Below are 26,259 nucleotides of genomic sequence, written 5' to 3' on the forward strand. Positions count from 1 at the left end.
TCTCAGTGGTAAGTCAGTGGAAATTTTGCTATTCATTTAGGAGGAACAAGAGCAATTTTGTAGAAATGATGGAAGAATTAGAAGGGAAACACACAAAAGGCCAGTTGGCAAGCTGGTAGGTGTAATAGTTTAGTACCGCCAACTCCATTGTACAACAGCAGGAATAGGGCAAGAGAAATGAAAGAGAGTTAGGGACAGTCAGCTTACTTTTGGGATTCAAGTCCTTGTCTTTACTTTTTGTAGTGGATCAGTTTCCATTGCTATTGGACAGGCAGTTCCACTTTGCTGTCTGTTTCCAAACACCATTAAAATATATCACTGAGAGCTTAGTGAAGAAACAGCCAAAGAGCAAAACACATATTTACCTTGCACTGGTTAAGGATGACGATGCCTGAGTTCTTGTAATTCTTCTTCTTTGCTTTGTACTTGGGGTTAATGCATTCCCATTGTACCTGTGAAAAATAGCACTCACTGCTTGAAGGAAAATTTATGTACAAATTGAATAATTCGCAAAAATGGCACAATCTGATTTCCACAATTGACTAAATTCTATCAAACAATGGTGCACGCAGAAGAAAAAATGAAAACCATTAACTGTGCAGAGGAGGATCTTAATAAAAAAAGGCCCAGGGCAAACATCTGTCTTCAAACATATATGTGTGGACACAGAACTAAAGCAGATATCCAGATTGGTGTGTTGTCATCTTCCAATCTTGTAGTTTCAGGTGTTACATAAGCAAGATTGAGGATCTTTCGAGAAGTGTAAAAAAGAGAAAATACTGGAGGGAGCAACCTGATGCCTTTTATTACCTACAAAACTGCCTACACAGTAACACTGGTGTATTGTATTAAACTCATGACTGGAGAAATTCTGATCAAGGATCATGTCACGCTCTCTTGAAAGAGAACAATAGTTTCTCCTTTAAGTCTGACAGGAAAATAAAAAGTTAAAAAAAATCACTAAAAAGTGCACAAAGATGCAGTTAAATAATACTGATATATTTGAAAAGTATCCGTAAGAATATATTACAAACTTAAAAAAAAAAAGTTCTGATTAGTTTTATTTACAAATAGTCAATTTTACAGCAAAAGAATCCTACCTTGTTACTGAAATACATTGTCTTGTTCCCATCATAACATCTCCCAGAGTCTGTCTTACTTCCATTTCAAATGTTTCACCCTCCTCTGGTTTCAGGCAGATTGATAAGGCCAAGCTTTTAGACCCTGACCTCTAATGTCTACAATATTGTTCATGCTTATTACTGCAGCAATAAAATATATGTTTGTATGTGCAAGTACCAATTGGCATTTGTAAATCCAGATTTGTATCTTTAATGTATTATTAAATATGGTTAAGAACATTACTATCTTCTTTCAGAGAGGTGTTTTCAAGTGCTGGGAGAAAACATGTGATGTTGGGTAAATCATAAATAATATATCTCCAAAGGGAACCAGGATGACCTATTATCTAAAAATCCCTATTATGACATTTTGAAATGAAACATGCCTGTCTTAAGTGTTAGAATATTTTGCCTATAGTGAAGACCTTCATAAGTGTTACATAAGTGTCTGTAGTAAAGACATTCATATGTTCTGTCCGAGCAGTGTTTGAGCACATAAAATTTTAACTTATGAGCAGCCCAGTGATTTCATCGAGCTTCAAACCACTGCCTAACAGCAATTATTTGGCTGTCTCTGAAGTATTTCGAACTTAGAGCTTCTGTCAAATGTCAAAAAAGGAAGTCAAAACATATGGCTTTGGAGCAATATGAGACCTTTTCTGCACAGGGGACGAGGAGTATTTTCATCACTGTATTACTGGAGACAGATGACAGAGTGAAGAATGGGAAAAGACAAAAAAGTGTTCCAACTGCAGGAAGCACATCTGCTTGCTCTCCCAGTTAAGCCTACAGCTCAATTATTTGTCTTGTGAAATGAATTTTCCAACTGAAAAGACAGGCAGACACAGGCCCACATGTTCAGGGGAAATCCTCCATAAACATTTTTCCTCCACTCAAGAGAAGCAGTCAGGCTTAAGAAATAAAAGCCTTTCTCTCAAAGTAAAGAGAGCGCTCTGTGACACAATGCTAGAGTGCAATAAGCTCATATTTGGGAACAAAATCTGACAGCAAGGCAAAAGCACTGCCCACTCACATCTTAATAAATTACTGTCTGGCAAAATGGTTTAGCGTACAATTGTCTCCAAACTTACTGGGAGCATTTCTACAGAGAAAATGTGCTGTATTTATATTATGAAGAAACTGATAGATATCAAATAGAGAGAAAAAAATAGGAGCTGGGATTTCTATTCCTTCCTTTGACACTGAACTACACTGGAGAGACCTCATTGCTTTCCCCTAAATGTCCAAGGTGCACTTTCTTAATTTTACCATCTTCAAACGAACACTTTTCAATGTGCATGTTTAAACAAGGCCTGATGTATATGAACCCTTACACTATGCACATAATTCCTCTCCTCAGGAAAAGTATTCTTTAAGCCTGATCAACATTATGTTCATGTAATCGGTTTCTGGAAGAAGATTACACTATATAAGGACCAAAGCGGCATAAAAGACTACTTCAGGGGAGAAAAATCTGTGCCTGTGGCCAGCCTCTCAGCTTTTCTGTACTAACTCTAAAATGCAACTAGGAATGTTCACCTACCTTTGCAATGCATTTTGAGATGTACAGATAACAATTGTCAGCAACTATCTAAAGCTCATTAAAATATTCCATGTGCAAGTGACTAACACGTCATTGGCTCATGTGGATAATAAAGCAAAGGAAAGAACAGACTAGCAAATTCCCAGAAAGAAAGAAAGAAAGAAAGAAAGAAAGAAAGAAAGAAAGAAAGAAAGAAAGAAAGAAAGAAAGAAAGAAGATAGCATAAAGAAGGGAAGAGAATAGGAGAGAAGGAAGAAGACATTCCCCAATTCATAGGCTTAAAAAAAAAAGACTGTTTTACAAAAAACTCTTAATCTCTGCTTACCCACCAAGATCCACCTTGGCAATTCCCACAGTTTGAGTTGAAGATGTGACAAGCATCATTTTGAAGGAAATTCCCTATAAAGGCCTTGTCATATCTCCATCTCTTCTAAAGGGAACAGAGTTCAGAATACAGCTCTAAGCAGATAAGTAATAATGAGAAACAATTTTCAAATATTTTACTCGTGCTGTGAGGCCAACCTCACTTTTCAGTCTATTCCTACATTCCCAGTATGGACTTGGTATCTCTTTTTTATTGATTAATTTCTGTCTTTTAAATTAATGTTTCAGTTGAGCAGAAAATAATGCAAGAGTCTGCAACCTGACACTAATGGTAAACACTGTGAAGTCTGAATTCATTCTCAAAGTCACTTAACATTTCTTCCAAATGCCTGGTAGCTCAGGGTTATGCAAGCTCTTTCCTTGTCAAACAACAGAGTGAATCTGAAGCAGAAAGCAACCTGTTTTTCATAGAATCATAGAATGGTTTGGGTTGGAAGGGACCTTAAAGATCATCTTGTTCCACCCCCCCTGCCAGACCAGGTTGCTCAAAGCCCCGTCCAACCTGGCCTTGAACACTGCCAGGGAGGGGGCAGCCACAGCTTCTCTGGGAAACCTGTGCCAGTGTCTCACCACCCTTCACGGAAAAGAATTTCTTCCTTTAATCTAAATCTACCCTTTTTCAGTTTAAAACCGTTACCCCTCATCCTATCTCTTCACTCACTGATAGAGTCCATCCCCATCGTACCTGTAGCCCTGGAAGGCCACTATAAGGTCTCCCCAGAGCCTTCTCTTCTCCAGGCTGAACAGTCCCAACTCTTTCAGCCTGTCCTTGTAAGGGAGGTGCTCCAGACACTATATATGTGATATAGTTTAAACCATATTCTGTTAATTGAATATAAGTACTGTTGCAAATATTGGTAATGAACATAGAGGACTATACTGCTTTGGTGTTTCTTTTATACCCTGAAATTTAAACTACTGTGTGGAGAATTTCTGAATGTATAACATCTTAAATGAAAGTGGGCAAACTACTGCTGACACTTGGAAGGTCATAATCCTCTCATAATAAGGAGACACATATCCTTCAATGAGAGATGATCATCCTTCAGTGACAGATGCTGCCTTCCCAAACATCCTTACCCCTTTTCTTACCAAACCTTCAGAAGAGAAGAGCAAAGGATGCAACCACCTATGCCACACACCAGCAAGGGGAAATGGAGGTGACTAAATGCAGGCAACTATTGTAGAACCAAAATTTGGATGGTATGTGGCTACCAATAGCACAAGCTATTCAGAGAAAGAAATGAAGGTGTCAGGAGACTTTCATGTACCCTAAGGCAAGAGAAATCATGGTACAGAGCAATTGCTTTCTTTGGGACACTGATTGCACATCAGGACATCAGGTAATCCTGTGAGGAAAGGGCTAGAGAGCTATGGCTTATCATTAGCATGTTCTCTTGCCTCCCCTGCAATTATTTTCTCTCTTGTTTCTTCATGTACAGCTGCTGCAACAAATTGCATAGTTTGTAAATGACAAAGGAGGTATCATGGTCTAATGGACAGGGCAAAAAAATGCAATCGATATCAGGCAGCTTTATATCCTGCATGATCTCTTTCTGATGCCTCAAGAAAAGCTAGCCACTTTTAAGTGAACTTCATCTCCTCCTACTTAAAAGGTAGGTTTATTCCTGCTGTCCCTTTAGGCCAGAGGACAGGATGGGTTTTTTTTCCTCCTGTTCCTGAAAGACATCCACCGTAGAAGAATAGCTGCTTTTTAATCACTATCAGAGGTTTCCTCTGGAAACTTGCACCTGGAGAATGAAGTGAAAATCAAAGCCTTTCTTGTTCCCTCAGTCAAGGCCCCCCAGCCTCACCCACACTCCTGAGGTTGCACTGGCTGCCTAACCACATGGATATGGTAGGTGCTCGATATGGCTGCACCCTGCTCTGAAGCCTCTGTTGCCCTCTCTGGGATCAGCAGCAACTGCTGATGTTGCAGACAGTTCTGGATGAACTTGATTATCTCCCGATAGAGCTAGAAATGGAATTACCTGTTGCTGTCAACAAACTCCTTGACCCGTTACCAAAGGCTTAAAGGTCTCCTGCATGCACAGTTATTTGAAAAGCTACTTGATGCAAAGGCTCTGAGTGAGTGTCATAGTCAGATACCTGGGCAAATGGGGGAACTGTGTTGCGTTTGTGTGTGGTGGGTTTCGGTAGCAGGGGAGGGCACTACAAAGGTGGCTCCTGTGAGAAGCTTCTCGAAGCTCCCCCGGCTCCAAGTCAGACCCGCCTCTGGCGAAGGCTGAGCCAATTAGTGATGGTGGTTGTGCCTCTGTGATAACACATTTAAGGAGAACCTGGTAGAAGGAGGGTTGTGAGGGAGATACCTGTGCAGACACTGAGGTCAGTGGAAGAGAGGAGGTGTGCTGGAGCAGAGACCCCCCCGCAGCCCATGGTGAGAGGGCAGCCTGTGCCCCTGCAGCCCATGGAGGTCACCGGTGGAGCAGATGCCCACCTGCAGCCCGTGGAGGACCCCACGCAAGAGCAGGTGGCTGTGCCCAAAGAAGGCCATAAACCTGAGGGAAGTTCCTGCTGTTGGAGTTTGTTGTTGAGAGGATGGCAGCCTGTAGGAGGGAGCATCTTGGAGCAGTTTGTGAAGAGCTGCAGCCCATGGGAAGGACTCATGTCGGAGGAAGTTCATGGAGGACTGTGTCCCATGAGAGGGACCCCACGCTGCAGCAGGGCAAGAGTGCGAGGAGTCCTCCTTCCAAGGAGGAAGGAGAAGCAGAAACAACGGTGATGAACTGACCACAACCCCCATTCCCTGCCCCTCTGCACTGCTGGGTGGGAGTAGAGAAATCAGGAGCAAAGCTGAGTCCAGGAAGAAAGGGGGGGGGAAGGTGTTCTTAAGATGTGGTTGTGTTTCGCATTGTCCTACTCTGTTTGATTGGTAAATTAATTGGTGGTGGTGGAGTTTAAATTAAATTGATGTTCTTTTTCTTTCCCAATCGAATCTGCCTTTTGCCTGTAACCATAATTGGTGAGTCATCCCTCCCTGTCTTTGTCTCAATCCCTGAGCCTTTTGTAGTAGTTTCTCCTCCCCATCCCTGACGGGGAAGGAGTGAGCGAGTGGCTGTGTGGTGCTTGTTGCCATCTGTGCTCAAATCACTACAGGAACCCAACTCAGACCCCCTCAGGACACCATCTAATCTTTTGCACCTCAGCAGCCCTCCTCAGCCCCCTAATAACATCCTGAACTTGTGGGAATATCAGTGGAGATAGTAAATACAGCAGGGTTTCTTCCTTCCCTTTCCTTTTGTGTGTGTGCATATACACACGTGTCCATTTTTATGTAATACAGGAACAGATTTTTCCCTTACATAACTCCCGTGCTACATGGGGATCCAGGTGGTTTATGTTTCTATGACTTTTTTTCTCTCAAATCCCTCTGGCTTTATTGCCTCCATTTAAAAAAAAAAAAAAAAAAGAAGTTACTTTTTTCTCATTAGTAGAGGATTTCTCCTTTCAACTATGAAAAGCTTTAATAGTCTTTAATTTTTTATCAAGCTTTTCTACTATTGTTTTAAAATGTTTGATAGGTTAATATTAGAACACCTTGTAAAACCACCACTGTACACACATATTAAAATATATCTATTATACATATATTTGGAACAAATCCTAAGCAGACAATAATGTCGAAGTATTTACAAGTATTTCACTAAAAAAAAGAGTCACAAATAGGGATGGACTTATTCTTACTGTGTTTTCTTGTGTCAAGATTATGGTGAGAAGTATATGATGAGTTTTGGAAAGGTGGAAAATTTAAAATAGAAAGTTTAGAAATGCCTGCTTCAGATGTGCATTTGAACAACAGGATGTCTGTGCCATTTTTTTATTGGTGGTCAGTATGAAAACAGGCAAGGTGTCAGACTATAACAGTCTGTGACAAAAAGGTAATTATTATGGAACAGAAACACACACAATGCCATTATCCTGAGGTTATTCATGAACAGGAAGTCTTCTTAAACAGCACAAATTAATTTCATCTGTACCACCAACCAAAGACCAACAAGCTTTCCCAGAATTCAGTCCTTTCTGTCATGGAGAAGCAACTGTCACTCTGAAAAAGTCATAATTCAACACTTGTGAACCTCGCCCAAGACCTGCCACATTTAGAAAAAAAATCATAAACTACTCATGCCATTCCTGATCAAAACATGTGATCAATCATTCAGATGAGGAATCTTCTCTCCTTCCTTCCCACACTACTGGTTCAACCACTAGCAAGCTGACAGTGCTAGATTCATAACATTTATCTAAATGATGCCTGGTCTCAAACACAATTTCCCAAGATATCTCAGTAAAGACAACTGTAAGCTCTTTGGATCAGAGGCTGACACGTAAAACTTGAGACAATCAGTACCCAGCCCAGAGTGGGGATGGAATTGAAGCAATCTTATTATAGAAGCATCACCATCTCCTGTAAGTAGGTGACACCTATCCTTTCTGACCATCTCAATTGGTTCTGTGGATAAAAGTATCTTGTAGCCAGGAGGGGGAGGTTGAAGAATGGGCCAGAATATTCTGTGCTTTCTGGAGGACAAACTGTGCACACTTAAAAGGCAACTTCAAGATCCCTGCCAACTCCTCCAAGAGATAGAGTGAGCTGATGAAATGGTGAGAAGTACTAGCAGTTCACAGATGACACACAGTTCTTCCTGCTCCCCAGCACAAACTATGTTACTCCCACTCTTGTTGCTTAATGCATTTATGATAACTTGTGGAGCTGATACCAACTAATAGAGATATTATCGATGGGCAGAGGGAGAGCCATGCCACTGGCAGAGCCTCCTTCAAACTGCACAAATTGGCAGCTGATGCTTAAGGAGAATTCCTGGATCCCCTGTCAATGATGAATGTTCCCTCTTATTCTCTCCAGTTGTCTGGGAGAGTGGAAAACCCTGTTTGACAATCATTAGGGTGTTTATGTTTTAATTATCTTTTGACAGAACTATAGCAATGTACTGTAGCTGGCCATAAAATCTACTCACAAAAGAAAATATCACCAGAATAAGAAGTTTTACTGTCTCCTCAGCAACACAAACAGGGATGTCAGACCTGAGTTCTGCTCTTCACATGGCTTCCACAGCATCTGTGGTGAAATTCCACATTTTGATTCTCATTTTTGACACTCACTGTTGTGATGCTATGTGAAAGAATGCTTAATGCCAGCGGCTGAAGGATATAACTGGTAGTTTTATTTCCCTGAGTGAAAGGACTACTACATGGAAAACAGAAAATTTTCTGGTCTGAGACTATGAAAAAGTCTCTTCTAGGAAAAAAAGACTACATCTAACCTACTCATCTCCTCACCCACATATAATTACATTTCTCTGACGTGGCCCTTCTTATTTGAAATACCTAGCAACATATCCACTTGAAGTCAAAACACCTTCCTCCTCCTCTGCCATTCCCACAAGTTTTACTAACCCCCCTTTATCCAAAGTAAACATTCCATTCATTGCACATGCTTTTTCCTTGGGGAGAATAAAACTAAATAAAAAACTGACAAATGCTAATCACATTACTTAATGTTGCACAAAGGATGTTGAGATAAAACTATGCACTAAAATGTATTATGGAGTTCACAGCTAATGGTATATTTTGCCTTTAGCAGCAATAGTTATTTCTGGAGAATAGAGAAAAAGAAGATAGGATGAAGGAGGGAGAGAGAAAGAGAGAAAGAGAGAAAGAGAGAAAGAGAAATTGCTCTCTGGCCCCAGCCAAGTGACAGGTGACATGGTGTCCCACTCAAACAACCTCTCCTGTACAACATGTGATCACAATTCTTCTTCAATAATAACTATATTGTTTATACCAGAAACTGCTCAAACTCCTTGCTGCTTGCTCTTACCTGTTATGCCATTAGTGCTCATTGAAGCCTGTTTTTACCAGGTGCAAAAGCCATCTAGCTTCTGCATGGTGGTTTTTTTTTTTTTTTTTTTTTTTTTTTTGGCAATATATATTAGCCACTGAAATGACTATTACCTACTGTCTTAACCATTAATCTTGTTTTGTTCTAAAGTAGACTACAAAACAAGGATTCGAAAAGACGAGGAGGGAGAAGGACTGATTCTCATACTGGTGGCAATTGCGTCCCATGAGAACTGGCTATAACAGCATTGGATTTTGCAGGTGTAAGCCCACAGAATAAATGCACAGTAACAACCGAATGAGAGTAACAAGGAAGAAATAATGCCACAACGCCTTAGGTGTGTGGAGAAAATCTGCACTTTTGCAGGGGAAAGCAGATTGCAATGTTACAAGTGAAAGGCATCCTGCCGAATGGCAAATGGCAGGCCCTTAGCAAGACAAAGGTTCAGGCACTTAAAGCATTGTGCAACTTTAAAACAGGCACTCTGATACTGCTGTGTCAACCTAGAACAAGAATTGACAAATGCCTACACTAACTTCTTAGGCCTCTGAAAGAGTAATCATCCTTTTCGCTAGCTGAGGATGAAAAGAGCACACCGTTTCTCCATCATAATAAAGAATATATATAGTTTATCCTTCACAACCATTCCTGGCACTCTGGACTGCAAGTCGCTTGTCTTGGCCAACAAGCTGTCTGCTTGGGAAGGACTGTGATGCTCTTTTGAAGACATTTACATTGGAAATACACACCCTTTAACACTCTCAAGCAGCTCCTTCCCAGGCACAGGCTTCTGTATACAAAATTGGAGTGTTGTTACATCACTGTCCTTGTTAACTTTATTCACTCTGGAATCTAATTAGCTTTTTAGTTAGGTTTTATTTCCACTTAAATTGTTTGCTTAAGTTTTGATCCTCTGACTTAATTTGAGAGAAGTAAAAAGGGTTCCATTTACACTCAGGTTCTGTTCAGAAGGTATTTATAATGGGTTAGTATATGACTGATACAGATCAGAAGTATTTTACACACAAGAGCAACGTTTGCCAAACTCTAGGTTGTTCTAAGACCATCAAACACAAATATCTAGAAGAATCTTAAAAACTCCTTGACCTATGGAATAGCCTGACTGCTTACCCTTTATTAAATAACTTTGGACTCTGTTAGCTTTCTATTAACACATTATAAACAGGACTTTAATATAAAGCCCAAATAAAGCTTATTAGGCATTTGGGTTTGGTTTTGAGATACCATGAAGCAGTAAATACAAATTATCAGAAGATTAGAAAGTCAACATTTTTAACTCCCCTGCAGAGAATTTATCAAAACTAACACCTTCAGGAGTAAGTAATAATAGGAAATGACAATTTCTGGAATTAGATATGCCAAATCATTTATCATAGTCAATAATTACCATCAACTTCAATTTGAAAAGATTGGGCTGACATAAAGAAGTGAAATTATTAATAAGCTAAACATTTCATTCTCCCTTAGGACTGTAATTTATGAGATATTTAGGAAACTGATTAGTTTCATCATGATGGGTTCAAGTTAGAGCTGGCAGCAACGAATGCAGCACATGAGAAACTGAGAAAGACAGAGAATGACCCTCACCCAGTAAAGGCCCTTAGGCCACTAGGCAAATGCTTTGAGTACCCAGACTGTACATCTACTTTGCCATAACAGCACAGCACCTCATAGAAACCATGTGCTTGGGCTCAAAGGAAATAAATCTTAGCAGAAAAAAATGCCTGTAGAATGTTAACTAGAAAAAGACCCTAAGTATTTCAGGCATGCAAATACAGGAAAGGCTGTTTTTTGTATTTTCAGATTATCATGTCCAAGTAACAGTAAAACCTATGTGAGAGATCAACATGGCAACTAACTTCAGAAAGACAATGAGGCAATGTCACTTGCTTTATTACAGTATTGTCTAAGGAACACTGCTGTACAAAGCTTACATATTGAGATCGCTTGGGTGGTTTCCACTTACCTGTCTTCCTTCCATAGCTCCTCGCATTTCCTTGAAAGTCGAGCTAAATTCTCCAATGAAGTCATGCTTTCCGTTGGAATCCCAGTCCCAAACTATGCACTGAGGAGGCAAAGGGGAAAAGAAGAAAAGAGCACATTTTTCTTCAGATAGGAAACAGGTTTTATTGAAAAATACTACAGGAGAAATTATGATATGCATTGGGTGAAGTGTTTTATCTAGAAGGAAATCACAAGACATATTAAAAACATATTCTTGAGCAGATCAAAATGAAATGACAAGTGGAATCTCAACACAGTTTGCTACTGACAGCTGTGTGTTATGGAGCTGGCCGATGAAAGCAAGTTCATGTATTTTAGAAAAAAAGGATTCCTTCACTCCATTTTTTGTTAGGTGAAAAAATACAGGATTATGTGTATTTGCATGTTCATGGTCAAATGGTGTCCTGAATTAAGCATAACTTACCTCATTAAAGTGCTTTACAAATATAAATCAATATTCAAAACACTAGGTACCATGGGCAAACATTACCATTCTCTTTTTTACGGTCAGTGAAGGTGAGACAATAGTTACAGAGATCATTTTCTGAAATGGCTTTGAATTTATACATGTTGGTGTGTGGTGCCCCTAGCTTGGCTGTTTTCCACTGTTGTTCAACAGTGACTATTCAAACCAAAACTCACTGGTAGTCATTCCTAAATTCATGCATAAACATGAATATCTCAATGAGTTTGAGCTGTGAGAATTTTGTTTTACAGATTGCTAAATACAATTCAGCTAGCCAAGACTGAAGCACACAGGAATAACTACATGCTTTGCTAAATATTAATTTTTAAACTTGCCCATAGACAACAAAGGGACTTAGAATTTTAAAGAACAAAATCCCAAACTCAGCCTCATGGTCTCCCTAGATACAGCTCGCATACATTGACAGAATCAGGCAGTCTTTACTGAAAATGTGACAGAACCATGAGGTCTTTATTGAAAATGTCCTGCTACAAATATCCCTCTTTTTTTTTTTTTTTTTAAAGCAGAAATGCCTCAAAGCCATGTGCACTGTCACATGAGGAATGCACTGACATTTGGCTATCAGATGGCTTTGAGGATAGCTTTGACTCCCTTCTGAGGGCCAGAGTCTTCTAGGTCTGTGCATGGGTGTGGGGTGAGGACTGGACTTGTAGAAGTAGTAGTGGAGCTTCCTGATGAGAAAGGCAGGAATGAAAAATAACTGGGGGTGGTAGGGCAGCAGTAGTGGGGTACCAGGCTTAACAACAGTAGGTCTTATCAGGCCACTTTGTCTCAGTGAGGCTCAGTGCTTTTAACCCAGCACTGGTGGTCAGACAACACAAGAGGAAGAGTGAAGTTTGCTCCTCAGGGAGTTCTAAAGTCATTTGAAGTTTCCTTGGTCCAACGGGTTACTTTGAGTTCACACAGAAGGAAACTGAAATCATTGGATCTCAACTGGATCTTGAGTGTTAAATATTCCCAGAAAAGCATTTTATTGAAACAGACAGAAGTTAATAGCTTCTTCCACTCAAATGTTTGTCCATGTGAGGTCCATTGACTTGAAGCTTAGGTAGGAAAATATTTGATCTCTACATCTAAGCCAGTTACCTGAATTTATTATGCTGTTAAGTGCCCAGACACCTTATTTGCCTTTCTAGAAGCAACACATACTTCATACCCTGGACTCCTCCACACAGTATACCACCACCCACTTTATCATTTATGTCGCTGCTTTTTTTTTTTTTTTTTTTTAATAATTACTCTAGCTGTCTTTTGAACTTTCAGTGCTGTTCCACTTAGCCCCAGGAAGAGATTTGGTTCAGTGCAAGGGGAGTTTCTCTGATCCATATAGAAGATGTGCAGTAGAGGTACAAAGGATTGCCCATAGGGAAAGAGTACAAGCATATCTCTTATTGCTACAGATGTTAATCAGTTGAAACTGTCCACTGGCCAGGCAAAGACCTGATTCTGTTACTTTTCCATCTGCTCACCTGCAATTTTGCTTATTTTTTTTTAATGCAGGGATCTCTAGATCAAAAGTGAATGTATTTTGCTCTAAGATTTGGAAATCCTTTTTAGCAGCTTTGACACCGGGGGAGGGTGAGTGAAGGGTAGAGGAAAAGGGTGGGGAGTTCATCTGTGTGCTTGCTTATAGACTAAATTTTATACAATAGTGATCAAATGAGAGTGGGTTTCTGGTTCTGATAGCGGTAGTGTGGAACAAAATTAGACACGGTATTTTCATTACTAACAGCCCTTGAGAATTCTTTATGATGAAATTTTCACTAGTAATCGCTCTATGCTTATTATCAACTGCAATTTTTAGATGAGCTGGTAACAAAAAAATCCAAGAAAAAAAAAAATTACAAAAAAACCTGAAACAATTTTTGTTCCATAGAGCTTGAAACATCTTCATTTTCTGTGAAATTTTTTGTTAATGTAAATTAGTCAATTTTTATTGAAATTACTTTCTAAATATTTAATGAAAAAATGGATTTCACAGTTGAAGCATGACAAACTTTTTTTTTTTTCTGCAATGATTTTGAAAATAATTTAAGATCCTTAAAGTAACACAAAGTAAAAAAAATGTCAGAATGTCTTATCAAAATTGATATAAATATGCAGAAAGTATAGTTTTAGTAATGCTGGCAACTTTTCCAAAAACATTTTTGAAAAAAAGTCTATTTCACAAATACAAAACCCAACACTGTTAGTGAAGTTTTCCAACCAGATTAACTTTTCAGGTTCTATCTTTAAACTCTATTGGAGCATAAATACAGGAACAGACCCAAGGTTATCAGTGACCTCCAGCAAAAGGTACTTTGAAAAATTTCTGTTAGGATGTTAACTCTTATGAAGAGGGAAAACCTCTGAGTGCTGATTTTTGATTAGAATTTTAAGTGGAGATGAACAAAGTTAAATTACATTTTAATGTCCACCCAACAGAGATCCAACTGCTTTTTCTTTCAAGCTAGAGGTTTTCTAACTTCAACTTTTAGAAAGCCAGATGGTACTTTAATCTTCATATTGGCTTCATGTAAAAGACAACCAATTACAGTATTATCTCAGTGCCATTTGCACAATTAGAGCTAAGGGAGAAAGGGGTTTCCTGCAAGTACATCCATTACCACTTCTTTTTTTTTCAGAGTTTCACATCTGGCCATAGAAATTAATTATTACTCTCTGAAAAACGCACTGTACACAGTAATGATTATGGATTTCAGCTGTATGTGAAAAGTATTTCTAAAACATATAAATACTCGGGTCCAGAAGTTTTTATAAAAACTGACTCAGACAGATAAAATAAGCAGGGAAGGACCTCTGCAAATAATCTAGAATGAGGTAAAGACCAAAGGTGATAACCAAAGGATTATCTCCCTAAAAAATACTTTAAAGTTGGGTTGGTGTGTTTGGTTTTGTGTTTTTTTCTTTTGTTTTTTTCTTTTTTTTGGGTTTGTTTGTTTGTTTAAGGCAGCCCTATATGCTTTTCGAATCAAATCCTCCATAAATCATCCTTTATCTTTAGGCAAACCTTAATGTGTTCTTTGGGTCTGTACTCTAACAGTTTGATTAAGCAGATGATTAACAGTATACCTACAGTCTATTAAAAGTCTTATTAATTTAAGGAGGTTTTCCATATGCTTAATTTTAAACACTGGTAAATCAGTGTTCAGATAACTAGGGAAAGTATTCAGTCTCCTACCTATTGGTTACCAGCTCAGTTGCAGAGAATAAAAAGTTCTGTCTAATGCTGCATGGTGTTGGAATTATGCTGACTGGAATGATGGAGAACATCTTTCACCCTGGCATGGTCCTTTCTCCCTCCCCAAAATACTTGCTGGCTGCAGGGAGATGGAACGTTGCTTCAAGCCCTCTCAAGGAAAGGCACTATTTCTGATAGAACTAACCAGTAGACTCAGTTAAGAGGACAGCAGAGGATCACTTCTGAGTATCCACATCTTCATTACTTCAGCTTTTCTTGTAAATGTCACAAAATGAAAAATTTCCTTTCAGACTGAAATGTAACTTTTCACTGGATAAAGGAGGGAGAAAGGTTCATTTTAAAAAGGAAAAGTTATCTCAGGTGGATGCAGATAGAAATTTTCCCTCATTTTATTTCTGTTCAGCTTTTTCACAAAGCATAGATTTTGACAATATTCTCATTACAAAAGGAAATTCTGAGCAGCATGCAAGAAAAATTGCATTGGCACAGAAGCTACAACAGCACAAGCTTCTCTGGCTGAATTTCCTAATGCTTCCCAGTAGATGACAGTTAGATTAATCTTGCTACCTCTGCGTGAGCAAAAAAAATCACTTGCACAACTTCTGATTTTGATTATATTTCAAAAAAACATAATCTGGACCATCCTCCAGCTCCAGCCAATACTGATGTTCTGTGATATGATTATGCTTAGATAAGAAATAAGCCAATTTCTCTATCCAGTGTCTTCTACAATGAGACAGTTCTCCTATTTGATATTTCAAGAGCAAAAAAATAATTCCTACCTCAGATCCAGATCACATGATTTTAAATTTTTTTTTAAAAGCATTATTTCCATGATGGAACTTGAGACAAGAAATTGGTGTTCCAAATCTCAATATGAGAGTCAGACTATGATTTCACTGAGCAAAATTCTAGTATAATTGTCATAAAATAATTCTTCCCATGCTTACCATTCTATCTAGCTTTAACCACAAGAAAAACTAAGTAAAATAAAAGACTCAGTACTGTAATTATGTATTCGTGTGTGGTTGTCTGTAGGTACTGAGATTATTTTCTCTATATACCTTTGGGGAAATGTTTCAAGTGATTTGTCCCCATTAGGTTGTCACAATGAAAGAACTATTATATACAGCACCTTTGGGCAGTGGTAATGAAGAGACTTGTAACTCAGCCTTGCAATTTATGAACGAGCCCAAACATGCTCTGAAGGTTAGTTCTTAAAAGACTGGCAGTGAGTCTCATGACTAAATCCTATCTGGAGGCAGCTGACAGCCAGACCATGGAAATGTACTTCTTGAACATAATCCATTTAAGTTTCCCTCAGCTCGCCAGACACTGCAGATTATAGCATGCACAAAGCCAGAAAAAACTAGAAAATGCAGTCTTACTAGCCTGAGTTTCTCCAGCTCTGCATATGCTTAAAGTCCAATTATTAAATGTTAGTATGGCTCATGCTGGTACTAACTTGCCACCTAGATGGAGAGGTACAGTGTTGGACAGCCCTCCTGACAATGTAAGATCCTGTTTAACTTAAAATACTTCACTAACTTGTGATCAAAAGATACCAGCTTGGGTGGGAGAGAAGACCTTGGTCCACAGAAGAGCAGAAGAGCAAACCAGCCATAAAGGCAGCAGACTCGAGCAGCCATAGCAGTTCCTTGAATAGGAGGCTCCCTACTCTGATCTGGTTCTGATGCAGGTGAGATCCTAGTTCATATCTTGCATTTTTCTGTGTGTTGTTACTTCAGTAGACATCCCCTGACACTCAATAAGGAATGGAAAGGATACCTTTCAAGGAAGAGAATTTGACCATTAGTCGCCTGTAGCCCCTAGCTAGGTGTTAGGGGAACAGTACTGAACAAGAGTGGTTTAAATTCTAAACAGAAACTGTCTTGGACAGCTTTTCCTAGCACTTCTGTGAAACAAGATATCTTGTGGCTAGGCAAGAAAGAGAATGCTCATCTTCAGACTTGAATGTAATAAATTACAGCCCAGTCAGTTATAAAGTTTTTACCATTCAACTCTAGACTATCACCAGAATAATTTTTAGGTAGGGTTTATATGACACTTACTATCTCTCAAAGAAATGAAGTCTTGAGGCAAATGACACTGACCTGCTCTACTTCTAGAATCACTCTGAGCTGCAGGTGGTATGAGGTGTCAACAGGCTACAAACAGAAACTCTTCTTTGGTTCATTCTCTAGGATCAGTGAGAATAACAACAGACTCAAAAAACCAAACAGATAAGGTGAAAAAAAATCTCAGAAAACTATTTACTTGATCATCAAAGTGATTTTTCTGGAACAGTCTGTCTCTCATCAGGGTTATTCTTACTTGATAATGAAGTAAACCTCCTACTGTACCTCCCTGAAGTATATGTACCCCACTTGGAATACTTCAAAGAATGTCTTTTTATAGGAAGGCCTGCATCCACCACCTACCCGCTCTTCCCCACTTGGCTATGAGAAAAGCTATACAAAACCTTCAGTACAAAAGCTAAGACACTTCAAGTTAGCCTGTTTTTGTAGTCATGATGTTCCAAGGCTAAATTCTACATTATACACATCACAACCTTGGGTTACGTGCTGGCAAATAACTGTACAGGAATATAGTCTTTCATGCTGTATATGAAAACCTTCATTCTTTTTTTTTTTTTCATCCAAGCTGGTCATCACAGTTTTCTCTTCTCATTAGTTGTGTTACTCCAAAAAATTAAAATAAAATCACTTTTATGGCTCATTTCAGATTTCCTCTGAGGTTGGGCTCCAGTGAGAATAGTGAACTATGTGACATGAACCAATGTTTCTTGCAAGCCTCTCACTGTCTTGTAAGTAAAGCCTCCTTCAAAGCACTGTATACAAAATATTTGAACTTTTTCGTCTCAGAAAGATTAACTCAATTCTCCAAACTAAACTACTCAAAAACCCCCTAACTAAAGAGGGAAGAATAAGTCATACCCTACACTATTAGGCTATAAGCAGCCTCTGTGAAGCCACCTAGAAGCAACTTTTAAAGTTTTCTTCTTGACTACAGAGCCTCATTCTTTTTGAAAACTACATCTTCTCTTCTGCTGAATCTGAATGGACTGATACACCAGCACAGCTGAGTTTGCTCCATAAGAATTAGGTGAATTCCTGGCTCCATTGCACGCAATGAGATTTTTCCTATTAACTTTAGCAAGTGCCAGGATTTAATCAATAACTTTGTGCCTCCTGTACATAGATGGTGGTAATTGGTATGTTAAAAGTTGATAGAGTTGTATTGGATTCAGCTCCTTTGCCTGTTGAAGGAAACTTCAGACACACTCATTAATAGGTTCCTCTTGGTTAATGGTAAGTGATGCAGCATTCCCTTTGACATGCTAAAGTATAGCACCCATGACACAGTCAAAACACAAAGAAAAATAATATTCCTGTGGATCTAAACATCTGGAAAGTTTGGTTTTAAAATTATATGTTTGTGAGAGAAGAGTGAAGGAAAGAATTCTTACTTTTCTACAAAAATGGCAGGTCCTCTGATTCAAGATCAGAGTGAGTCAGTCATGTTTTATTGATGGCTGTGATATGACACTAGCCTGAGACTATTTCACTTCTTGCCACATGAAAACAGGGACTTTTTAAAGAACCATCATCACCAGGCCAGTCTCTCTACACCACCACTGGATGTTTGAGCACATCGGCAGTGGCTCAGCAATGATGGGAAGCCTCACGGTTGGATGTTGCCTCTTCTTGACAGGTCACAGCAAGTAAAAACCATCAGGGTAATTTGAAAACGAATTACTTAAAACCGTAGTTTGTTGATTACCCTTATTTGTATTACAAGGGTGCCTAGGGTCCTCGAACATAAATCTTTCACTCTGTTCAGTACTGAGAAATGAACCCCAGAGATATTCCTCTGAAACAGAGAAATATGTTATAGTAAATTACATCAATTGAGGGACAACTTATAACTGGATTGTAAATGACTCTGTAGGTTTTGATGGTGACAGCATAAATAAGCTTCTACTTTGCAGTCACAGTTAGGTTTATGCAACAAAATCCTCAGTATATATACAATAAACTGTAGAGTTACTAATCAGATTCAGCATAGACGTCAATGCACACTTTAATTGTGCACTGGCCTAAAATAGGGGTCATTGTAGTTGCAATGCATGACTATAAATTTATTAGAAATTACACTTTCTCTTTGTTAAGGGCAAAGAACTCCATGTTAATTACAAAATTTCTTTTTTTTTTGTATTTCCTTATCCAAAACACCCCTAGCAATTTAATATGCAACACAGAAATGGGATAATTTTTCAGTATTCTGCTTTTGTTCATGAAGACTTAGTTGTCCAACAGAGAGCAGGCTTGCTCTGGTGACTTTCCATCTCAATCAATGATATTCCAGTTTTTGAGCCTATGTCTTTGGACTAATAGTCCATAACATAATGTGCAATTTTTTTCACATATGATATGATAAACACAAAACCAACAGCAAAACATAGTAACAGCAAAAACTTCTGCAAACACCACCCTAAGGCTCCTGTTGTAAGATTATCAATACATCTCAGGTAGTTTTCACCATAAGTATCCCTCCTTTTAGTTCACAGTCTGTTCTGTCCCTATGCAAAAGAATCTGTCTTCCAAAACTTTTGTGAGAGGTGATAAACTAGTGTACTGACCCAGTAGTGCCTCCTCTCATTACATGTATCTGAGATTTCTGCTCATCTAACTAACTAACAATTCCCTGGGTAGCAAAAAAAGGCATTGCTCGTAAGCAGGTCTCTCTGATGTACTTCTTGGAGAAGCTGCAGGCACAGCAGTGAAATTTATCATAATTCATGGATGCATATCAAAAAGCTCTCAGACAGAACAAGACTCTATCCAGTTCCCACTGTCTACTCTCAATTCCTAAAAAAAGTTCAAGTTAGCTTTATCTTGCACTCTGAAAGTCAGCAGACAAAAATCAACCATTGCCTTATATCTCAAGCAGGAAAGGAAGATGATGATTCTTGGCAGAAAAAGTAAAAAATGCCCTTCTCTACCAGACCAGCATGAATCTGTCCCCAAACAGCACTTATAATAATGACGTGTGTTTACACAAGTGACTGATTACACTGTTCTTTCTGTTGTCAATCAGTGGGGGAGTTAATTACATGTCTCTTGGATATCATTCCAAAAGAATGGCCCAGCAAACAGGATCGAGTTTAATGGACCTGAACCAGTGGATGATACCATCAGTGGAGGTGGATCTTCCCAATTACAGGTAATTTATAAAACTAAAACTGCTAGAGGTTTCAAACATGGAAAGTTTTTAGTATAAAGTGGACAAGACATCAATTAAGAAATGTGAAGAAATTCTAAATGTTTATTAAAACAATATTCTAAACCGTGTTTCCTATGGAAAATGAAGAGATGAACTATTTAGATTACTAGATTAAGTAGAGACACAGTGCATAGGCCACTATACCTGAAATAGCTGAAGTAACACAAGAGGTCAATGTTAAAGGTTAATCCTAAACTTAATTTAAGGGTAAAGGTCTGAGAATAAAGGTCACAGTTCCTTATCTCATATTCACATATTGAATTTTTTAAATCCATCCTTGTGAAACTTCTACTGAATATTTTGCACTTTTTTATAGCAGTCATCACTGGGTGTAAATGGTCTAAATTCTCTTTTTTTTCTCTGTTGTTCTGGGCTTCAGTTAGTGCCTTCACACAGACACACTGTTGCTTCAAGGCGAACCCTCCATATATCTCCTCTTGATTAGTTCACAGATTACGTACTTAAAAACAAAACCTCTAGCCTTTTCCAGCATTGCTTTTAAGTTAGTACTCTGGCCAGAGTCTTATTTTATCTCCTAAGGTGTATTTAGTGTTGAATTTATCTCCTGTATGGATGCTGAAAGCATCTCCAAGAAGAATCTAAATCCTGCACTGCCACAAGGTTCTGTAGCAATGAATTGCTGAAGATTTCCAGTAAGAGTTAAATTAAGATCATGACATGGTGTCTGGATCTTTCAAAAAAGGTTATGTATCAGCTAAATAGCAGATATTTTCCTGTTTCTTGGAAGCTTACAAACAGGCTAAAATCGTGAAACAGTAACACTGTTGACTTATACCATATTTTTATGTAACTGCTCAGATCTGTGGTTTTTTGTACACGTACAGTAACCTAGTTTCTAGTTTTTGTTGTACTGGGTAGAAAATAAGACTAACAGATTATATTAACTGCCTGTCTGAATATGTACAGCCTTTCTTTCCTATTTGTATTCCCCTTCATTCGAGTGTTTAATAAACGTTCGTCATGAGTTTTCAGTAACTGCTCTACATTTTCTGGGTGTATCTCTTTCTGTAACAATGGATGTGACACTTTGTATAAGCAAACATGCTGTATGGTGGGGTGGAAACCTGAGGGTGAGCTCACTGAGAAAACTGACACATGGAGCTCTTGCACTTGCCAGTCAGGCTTGTTTCCAACATCTCTTGAAAATCAGGAAGGAACAGACCTGGAAACCCAAGGTGCCCAGCAGCACAGTTACCCTAGATGACTGGCAAACCTGAAGGTATGGGCATATATAGATGGGTTATACACAGCAGTCTCTTCTGAAAGAACATTTTGTAAAGATAGGGGCATGGAAGGAAGGGAGAAAAACTGTGGCAGAAAATACGCAGCAGAAAATAGAACCACTGAGGTTTCCACAGGGGTGAAATTATGTAGAAACCAAGTGAAAGCCTAAGCCTAATGAGGTAATTGAATGCTTTGCCACAGCATCTAGTAAGGCCAGATTCTTCCCCTATGGAGAAGATGACATACTTCTATATTAATGTAAAGAATATAGAACAAATTTATAAAATAGTGTATATATATAGTATCACATGTATATTATATATGTATCAGTCCAAATCAACAATTAAAATAATATATTAATATTGCTTCTTGAGCAAGGAAACATGATGTATAAACACTGACTTATAAGGAAACTCAGCTACATATACTGGAACTAAAAGAAGGAATCTGACAGCTTTCTGTGAGTGTAACAATATTTCTAAGAGACAAATAGTCTGCTGCACACAGAACACTCTAGAAACCAGTTGCCTTTAATCACTATTGTGACTTTTTATGCAAAATATGCAAAGCAAACCATGTGCAAACTAATTTATTTGATTGATTTTGTCTCCCTCCCTCTTCTGAACCATCTATGAACAGATGATGATTTTTGTGAAATGATATATTTATTTTGAAGAGTTTCTGTGCTTACACCATTTCTCACTTGTTAGCAATTTGTTGTGACTAAATGAAGGTTAAAAGTTTGGTACTAAACAGCCTCAACAAAATTCTGACATGTTCACAACACAGCAAAATTAAGAGCCCAAAGTGCCTGGAATCAGTGGTGAGAAGCCCAACATTAACATTTTTCAGGAAGGAAATACCCATTCAAATTCTGGTTTTTGACATGTTTTCAGTGACAATAAAAGGCACTGTTGTTTAGTATCATCTTTGGGATTTCTTTGCTTCTATTGAACTATCACATTTCTAACAGATACTTAGCAGTTTTGAAAATAAATCTGTATTCATTCACCTTTCCTCCATCAAAATAAGCAAATAAAGATCAATGTCAAACACAGAAACCAATACATGGCTATCATCAGTGGTATATGAATGAGGTGGCAGAGATACACCTTCACCCTACCCCAAAGAGACAAGATTTTGGCAAAAAATACTAGTGAAGACAGACTCTGAGCTGGATTGGGGACGGCACTGGCAGTCTTTGAGTGAACCCTTAGGTAACAGGGTTACTGGGTGGGTTTTTCAGTACAGGGATGACCCTCCAGGTTCAGGATGGGATCGAAGCTTGCTGTGAAAAATTTCTGCAACTCCAGGTGCTGCTTCTGCATCTGAGATGTGCCAAAATACTTCTTCAAAGGACAAGAGAGCTGACCCTGTTTACTGGCCTGATTCCAGCACAAGCAATTAAATTTCTACCATCTCAACAACCCCTGCAGTTCAGACTGGAACAGTGTTATTTGCTGCTTTCTGCCCTGAACTGTCGCAGAGCGTTTCTGTATGCTCTTGAGGAGTTGCCACAGTTCACCCCCAGAGATGGCTTCCTAATAGCAGTGGATGAAGCCTATCACATGCAAGACTTTGCGATTACTGTGCTGAAAGCAACTAAGAGCCAAGACCGCCACTGCTTATTGTTCCACCATCTTCTCTCATCAGCTGAAGAAAATCTAATTTAGGTCTAGCCCTTTTTGTTATTAAAGATGACTAAGTTGTGAAGAACGACTTAAAATACTTATACTTCATTGGCATAACAGCAAAGAAGAATAAAATGAAAATATTTGTACATATCTGCCCATTTTCGGTTTCCTTCTCTGCACTTCAAATCAGTTCCCAGGATGTATAGGAGTAAAGAGATTAAATTAAAGAAAACGGCTGATTGCCTGTGAACTTTATGTAAAAATAAACTCCGTACATTTCAGTATGCCTGCTCTCGAGTTTAAACTACCCACTGACACTCCCCAGACTGAAGAATACCGCAGAGTAGAATGGCAGAAAAATAGTATGATTACCTTGCTGGAGTATTCTATAGCATATAAAACTAGCAAACCACTTTGGAAAAAAGCAGCAATGCCTGTTACTGCTGGGTTTAGCAGAGGGCTTGGGTGTTTTGAGAATGCAAAGAAATGCAGCATTTTGGAAAAATGAGAACTTCCAAAAAGAGTGTCGCTAGTACTCTAAAATGAGACTTTTGATAGCTGAGCTCTATGCTTGTACTCCAAATAAAAGGTGGGAAGTAACAGTGCTCGGATATCTAAGTACCTTCTCTGAACATGCAATCAGGTACTTAGATTGCATAAATGACCAAAATTATGCCACGAATAACTGGAGATGAATAAAAAGAGACCTACTTAAAACTGAGCTGATAATTCATAACCTAATGTCAACATTTTGTCAGATTAATGTGCAATTTCCTTTGCGTTCAGGAAAACGATGTAGGTGTGGACATTTTTTCATTACTCTGCTAGGTGAATTACGAAGCTATCATTAAAATAATTACCAATGGAAGAATAAGGAGAATCAAACATTTAATTCAATGTAATTATAACCCCTATTTCCTCCTAATGTGGGTGATTTATCTCACTATGATTAAAGGAAGTAAGGATACTTAAGCAGAACATGTGCCTGTACCAATAGGCTAGCTATTAAACAATGATCATGTTTCAGTAAAAAAGAGACACAACACACAGAAGAATATTCAGGCAGAATAAGGTGATTATTCTAACTGGGCAGCAGATATTCTCTGAAGACTACCCGCAAAGAAAAGTAATTGAAAAAAAATCCAAAACATAAACACCGAATTCATCTTATTAAAAAACTGCAACTGGAACTAACAGGATTTTTGGATATCTCTTCTATTTCATCATGTTCCTCCTCCCAGATTCCCAAAACATGTGGATGTTTACACATTAGCTCTGTGCAGGCCACCACTTTTTAGAGACATACCTTCATATATTTATGTAAAGAACAAATACACTCTATCTTTAACAACCATGAAAAGGAGATGGAAGAAAAAGCACTGAAAAAACACGTCAAAATACATATATAATAATAATACAGAATTCATAGGAAAATACACAGTAGTTTGGCTTTCTTCGGCACTAGAAGACAGGTTTCCTGTTAAAAACATAGGCAAGAAAGCCCCACTGGACAATTGAAAAAGACACAAAAGAACAACATTAACCAGTTAGTCATTCTGATTTTACCCTGCTAATAAAAAGAGAAATATCTCTCAGGTTCTAACACAATTTGCAGGGCACAAGCTTTCCTTATTTGTGATCTATGCACAGGGACTGATGGTTGCAATGAAGTGTTTTAGCAGGTTCCAGCACACTTGGTTTCATAAAGAGCTAGAGAATGATGTTACTGAGCTTTATGGGATGCCCCTGACAAGACACCAGTGCAAAGATTTTGGTTTCATTGACTTCATTTTCAAGGAAAATAATGAGAAATTTAAGTTCTTATTACGGTAACAGAAATGAAACAGGTCTTCCTAAAATGCAGTGACTGCTGCAAATGACTGATTATTGTTATCCTTCCTGTTACTGTGTTCAATGCTTTTATTATCGTGAACCACATTATCTGAAACCACTTGTATAAGGCTCTGGACTGCAGGTGGCACCATTATGTCATTATGAAATAAAACAACATTATTCCTGAGACAAGTAGGCAGCACAGAGGAGTCTAACCTACTTAGTGAAGTACTCTATGAATATAAAGTATGCAATCTAATGCTAGTCAGATATAGGAAAAACAATTTTCTCTGAGACAAAGATTAGGAGGTATCATCTGATGCAAACTGTCAACATTAGCTAAAGTAAATGGAGCTGTATCATTTACACTAGCTGAGAATGTCCTATTGACCTTCAGTGGCCTTTTGATGGGGCCCTCAGAAAGAACACCTGAGAAAACAAAAAATCTGCAAGCATAATAGTGTGAGATCTCTATCTTTAAAACAGCTGGTCAGGAGTAAGGCAGATGCCACAGTCCAGTTAATTTTACTATGAAATAGTATGAAATACTATGAAGAGCAGAGATAATGATGAAAAAAATAAGCTGTGACATTTTCAGGAATGTTACTAAAGTAATGACATTGCTTACAAAGTCCTGAGGAAACTGTAGAAATATATTCATGTTTTACAAAAGGAGCAAGCAGTGTACCAAGAACCCACCTTGTACAAAACTATCCTCCCAAAAGCTGACCCTATCCTACATACAGGTAACAAGAAGTTTGTGGTGGAGTTGTCAGGAACAAGATGCTGTCTTCGCAGAGCTACTTGGAAAAAGAGGGAACTCTTAACAGCATTTACCTTATTTTCTACTCTGATGTATGTGAAAAATACATCAGACCTGTGTCTAAATCTAAATCACCCAACGTAGCACACTAACCGCAGAAGCTCTGCAGTCAGCACAGACTTTTCTCAACCTTTTACGTGCATACACAGAAATATTTCCAATTTGTGATGACGCTGCTATGTACTGAACAACTGATTCCCAGGAGACTTCTGTGGAGCACTCAAAAGAGGTACCTCTTGCTAGCAAGGAGAGCAGCATGAGGTGTACAGCATGCAAAAGCATTCACTTCCTCTAGGTGTGCACCAGCATGTCAGCAATTAGCTTCACTGTCTTTCAAGTTTCTGCAGTATCATTGGAAGGAGTTTTTAAAGTCAGTAATAGCTGTCGATCTCCCTGTAAGCTAGTCCCCACCTACCGGTTTGATCAATTACTCCAGAGCTACATAAAGTGTCCCAGAGAGACCTCCTTTGGATGTAGGAAAAATACTTAGCAGTCAGTCAGTTAACAGTCAAGATACTAAGGTGAGGTGGAGTAGTCAGCTGGGACTCACAAGTGGAAAGATGAAATCCAGGGTAGACTCTCTCAGGAAATATAAAGAGAAATAGGTAAATACCCTTTTATATGAATAGGCCTGAAACGTACTCAAGGCTCAGAGAAATCTGTATTCTGGACAAGTTAACATCACACGGGATAGAAATTTATTCGGTATTTGTCATACACTTTGCTTTCTGACTGCCCACAGAGCACTGTTAGGCTTAATTCCAGTTGTGTATG

The 26,259-nt window shown here is 38.5% G+C and overlaps 1 protein-coding gene across 1 annotated transcript in view; it reads right to left on the bottom strand.

The window, feature by feature from the left end:
• Positions 1-26,259, bottom strand: part of CPNE4 (copine 4) — a 249,287-nt gene that overhangs the window by 45,402 nt on the left and 177,626 nt on the right. Inside the window, exons 8-9 of the mRNA XM_074900646.1 lie at positions 10,917-11,015; positions 366-452 (exon numbers count right to left, since the gene is read on the bottom strand). Of these exons, the coding sequence (XP_074756747.1) occupies positions 366-452; positions 10,917-11,015 (186 nt within the window). The remainder of the gene's footprint in view (positions 1-365; positions 453-10,916; positions 11,016-26,259) is intronic.

The sequence above is a fragment of the Athene noctua genome, chromosome 2, assembly GCF_965140245.1.
Source record: "Athene noctua chromosome 2, bAthNoc1.hap1.1, whole genome shotgun sequence".
NCBI classification, from domain to species: domain Eukaryota; kingdom Metazoa; phylum Chordata; class Aves; order Strigiformes; family Strigidae; genus Athene; species Athene noctua.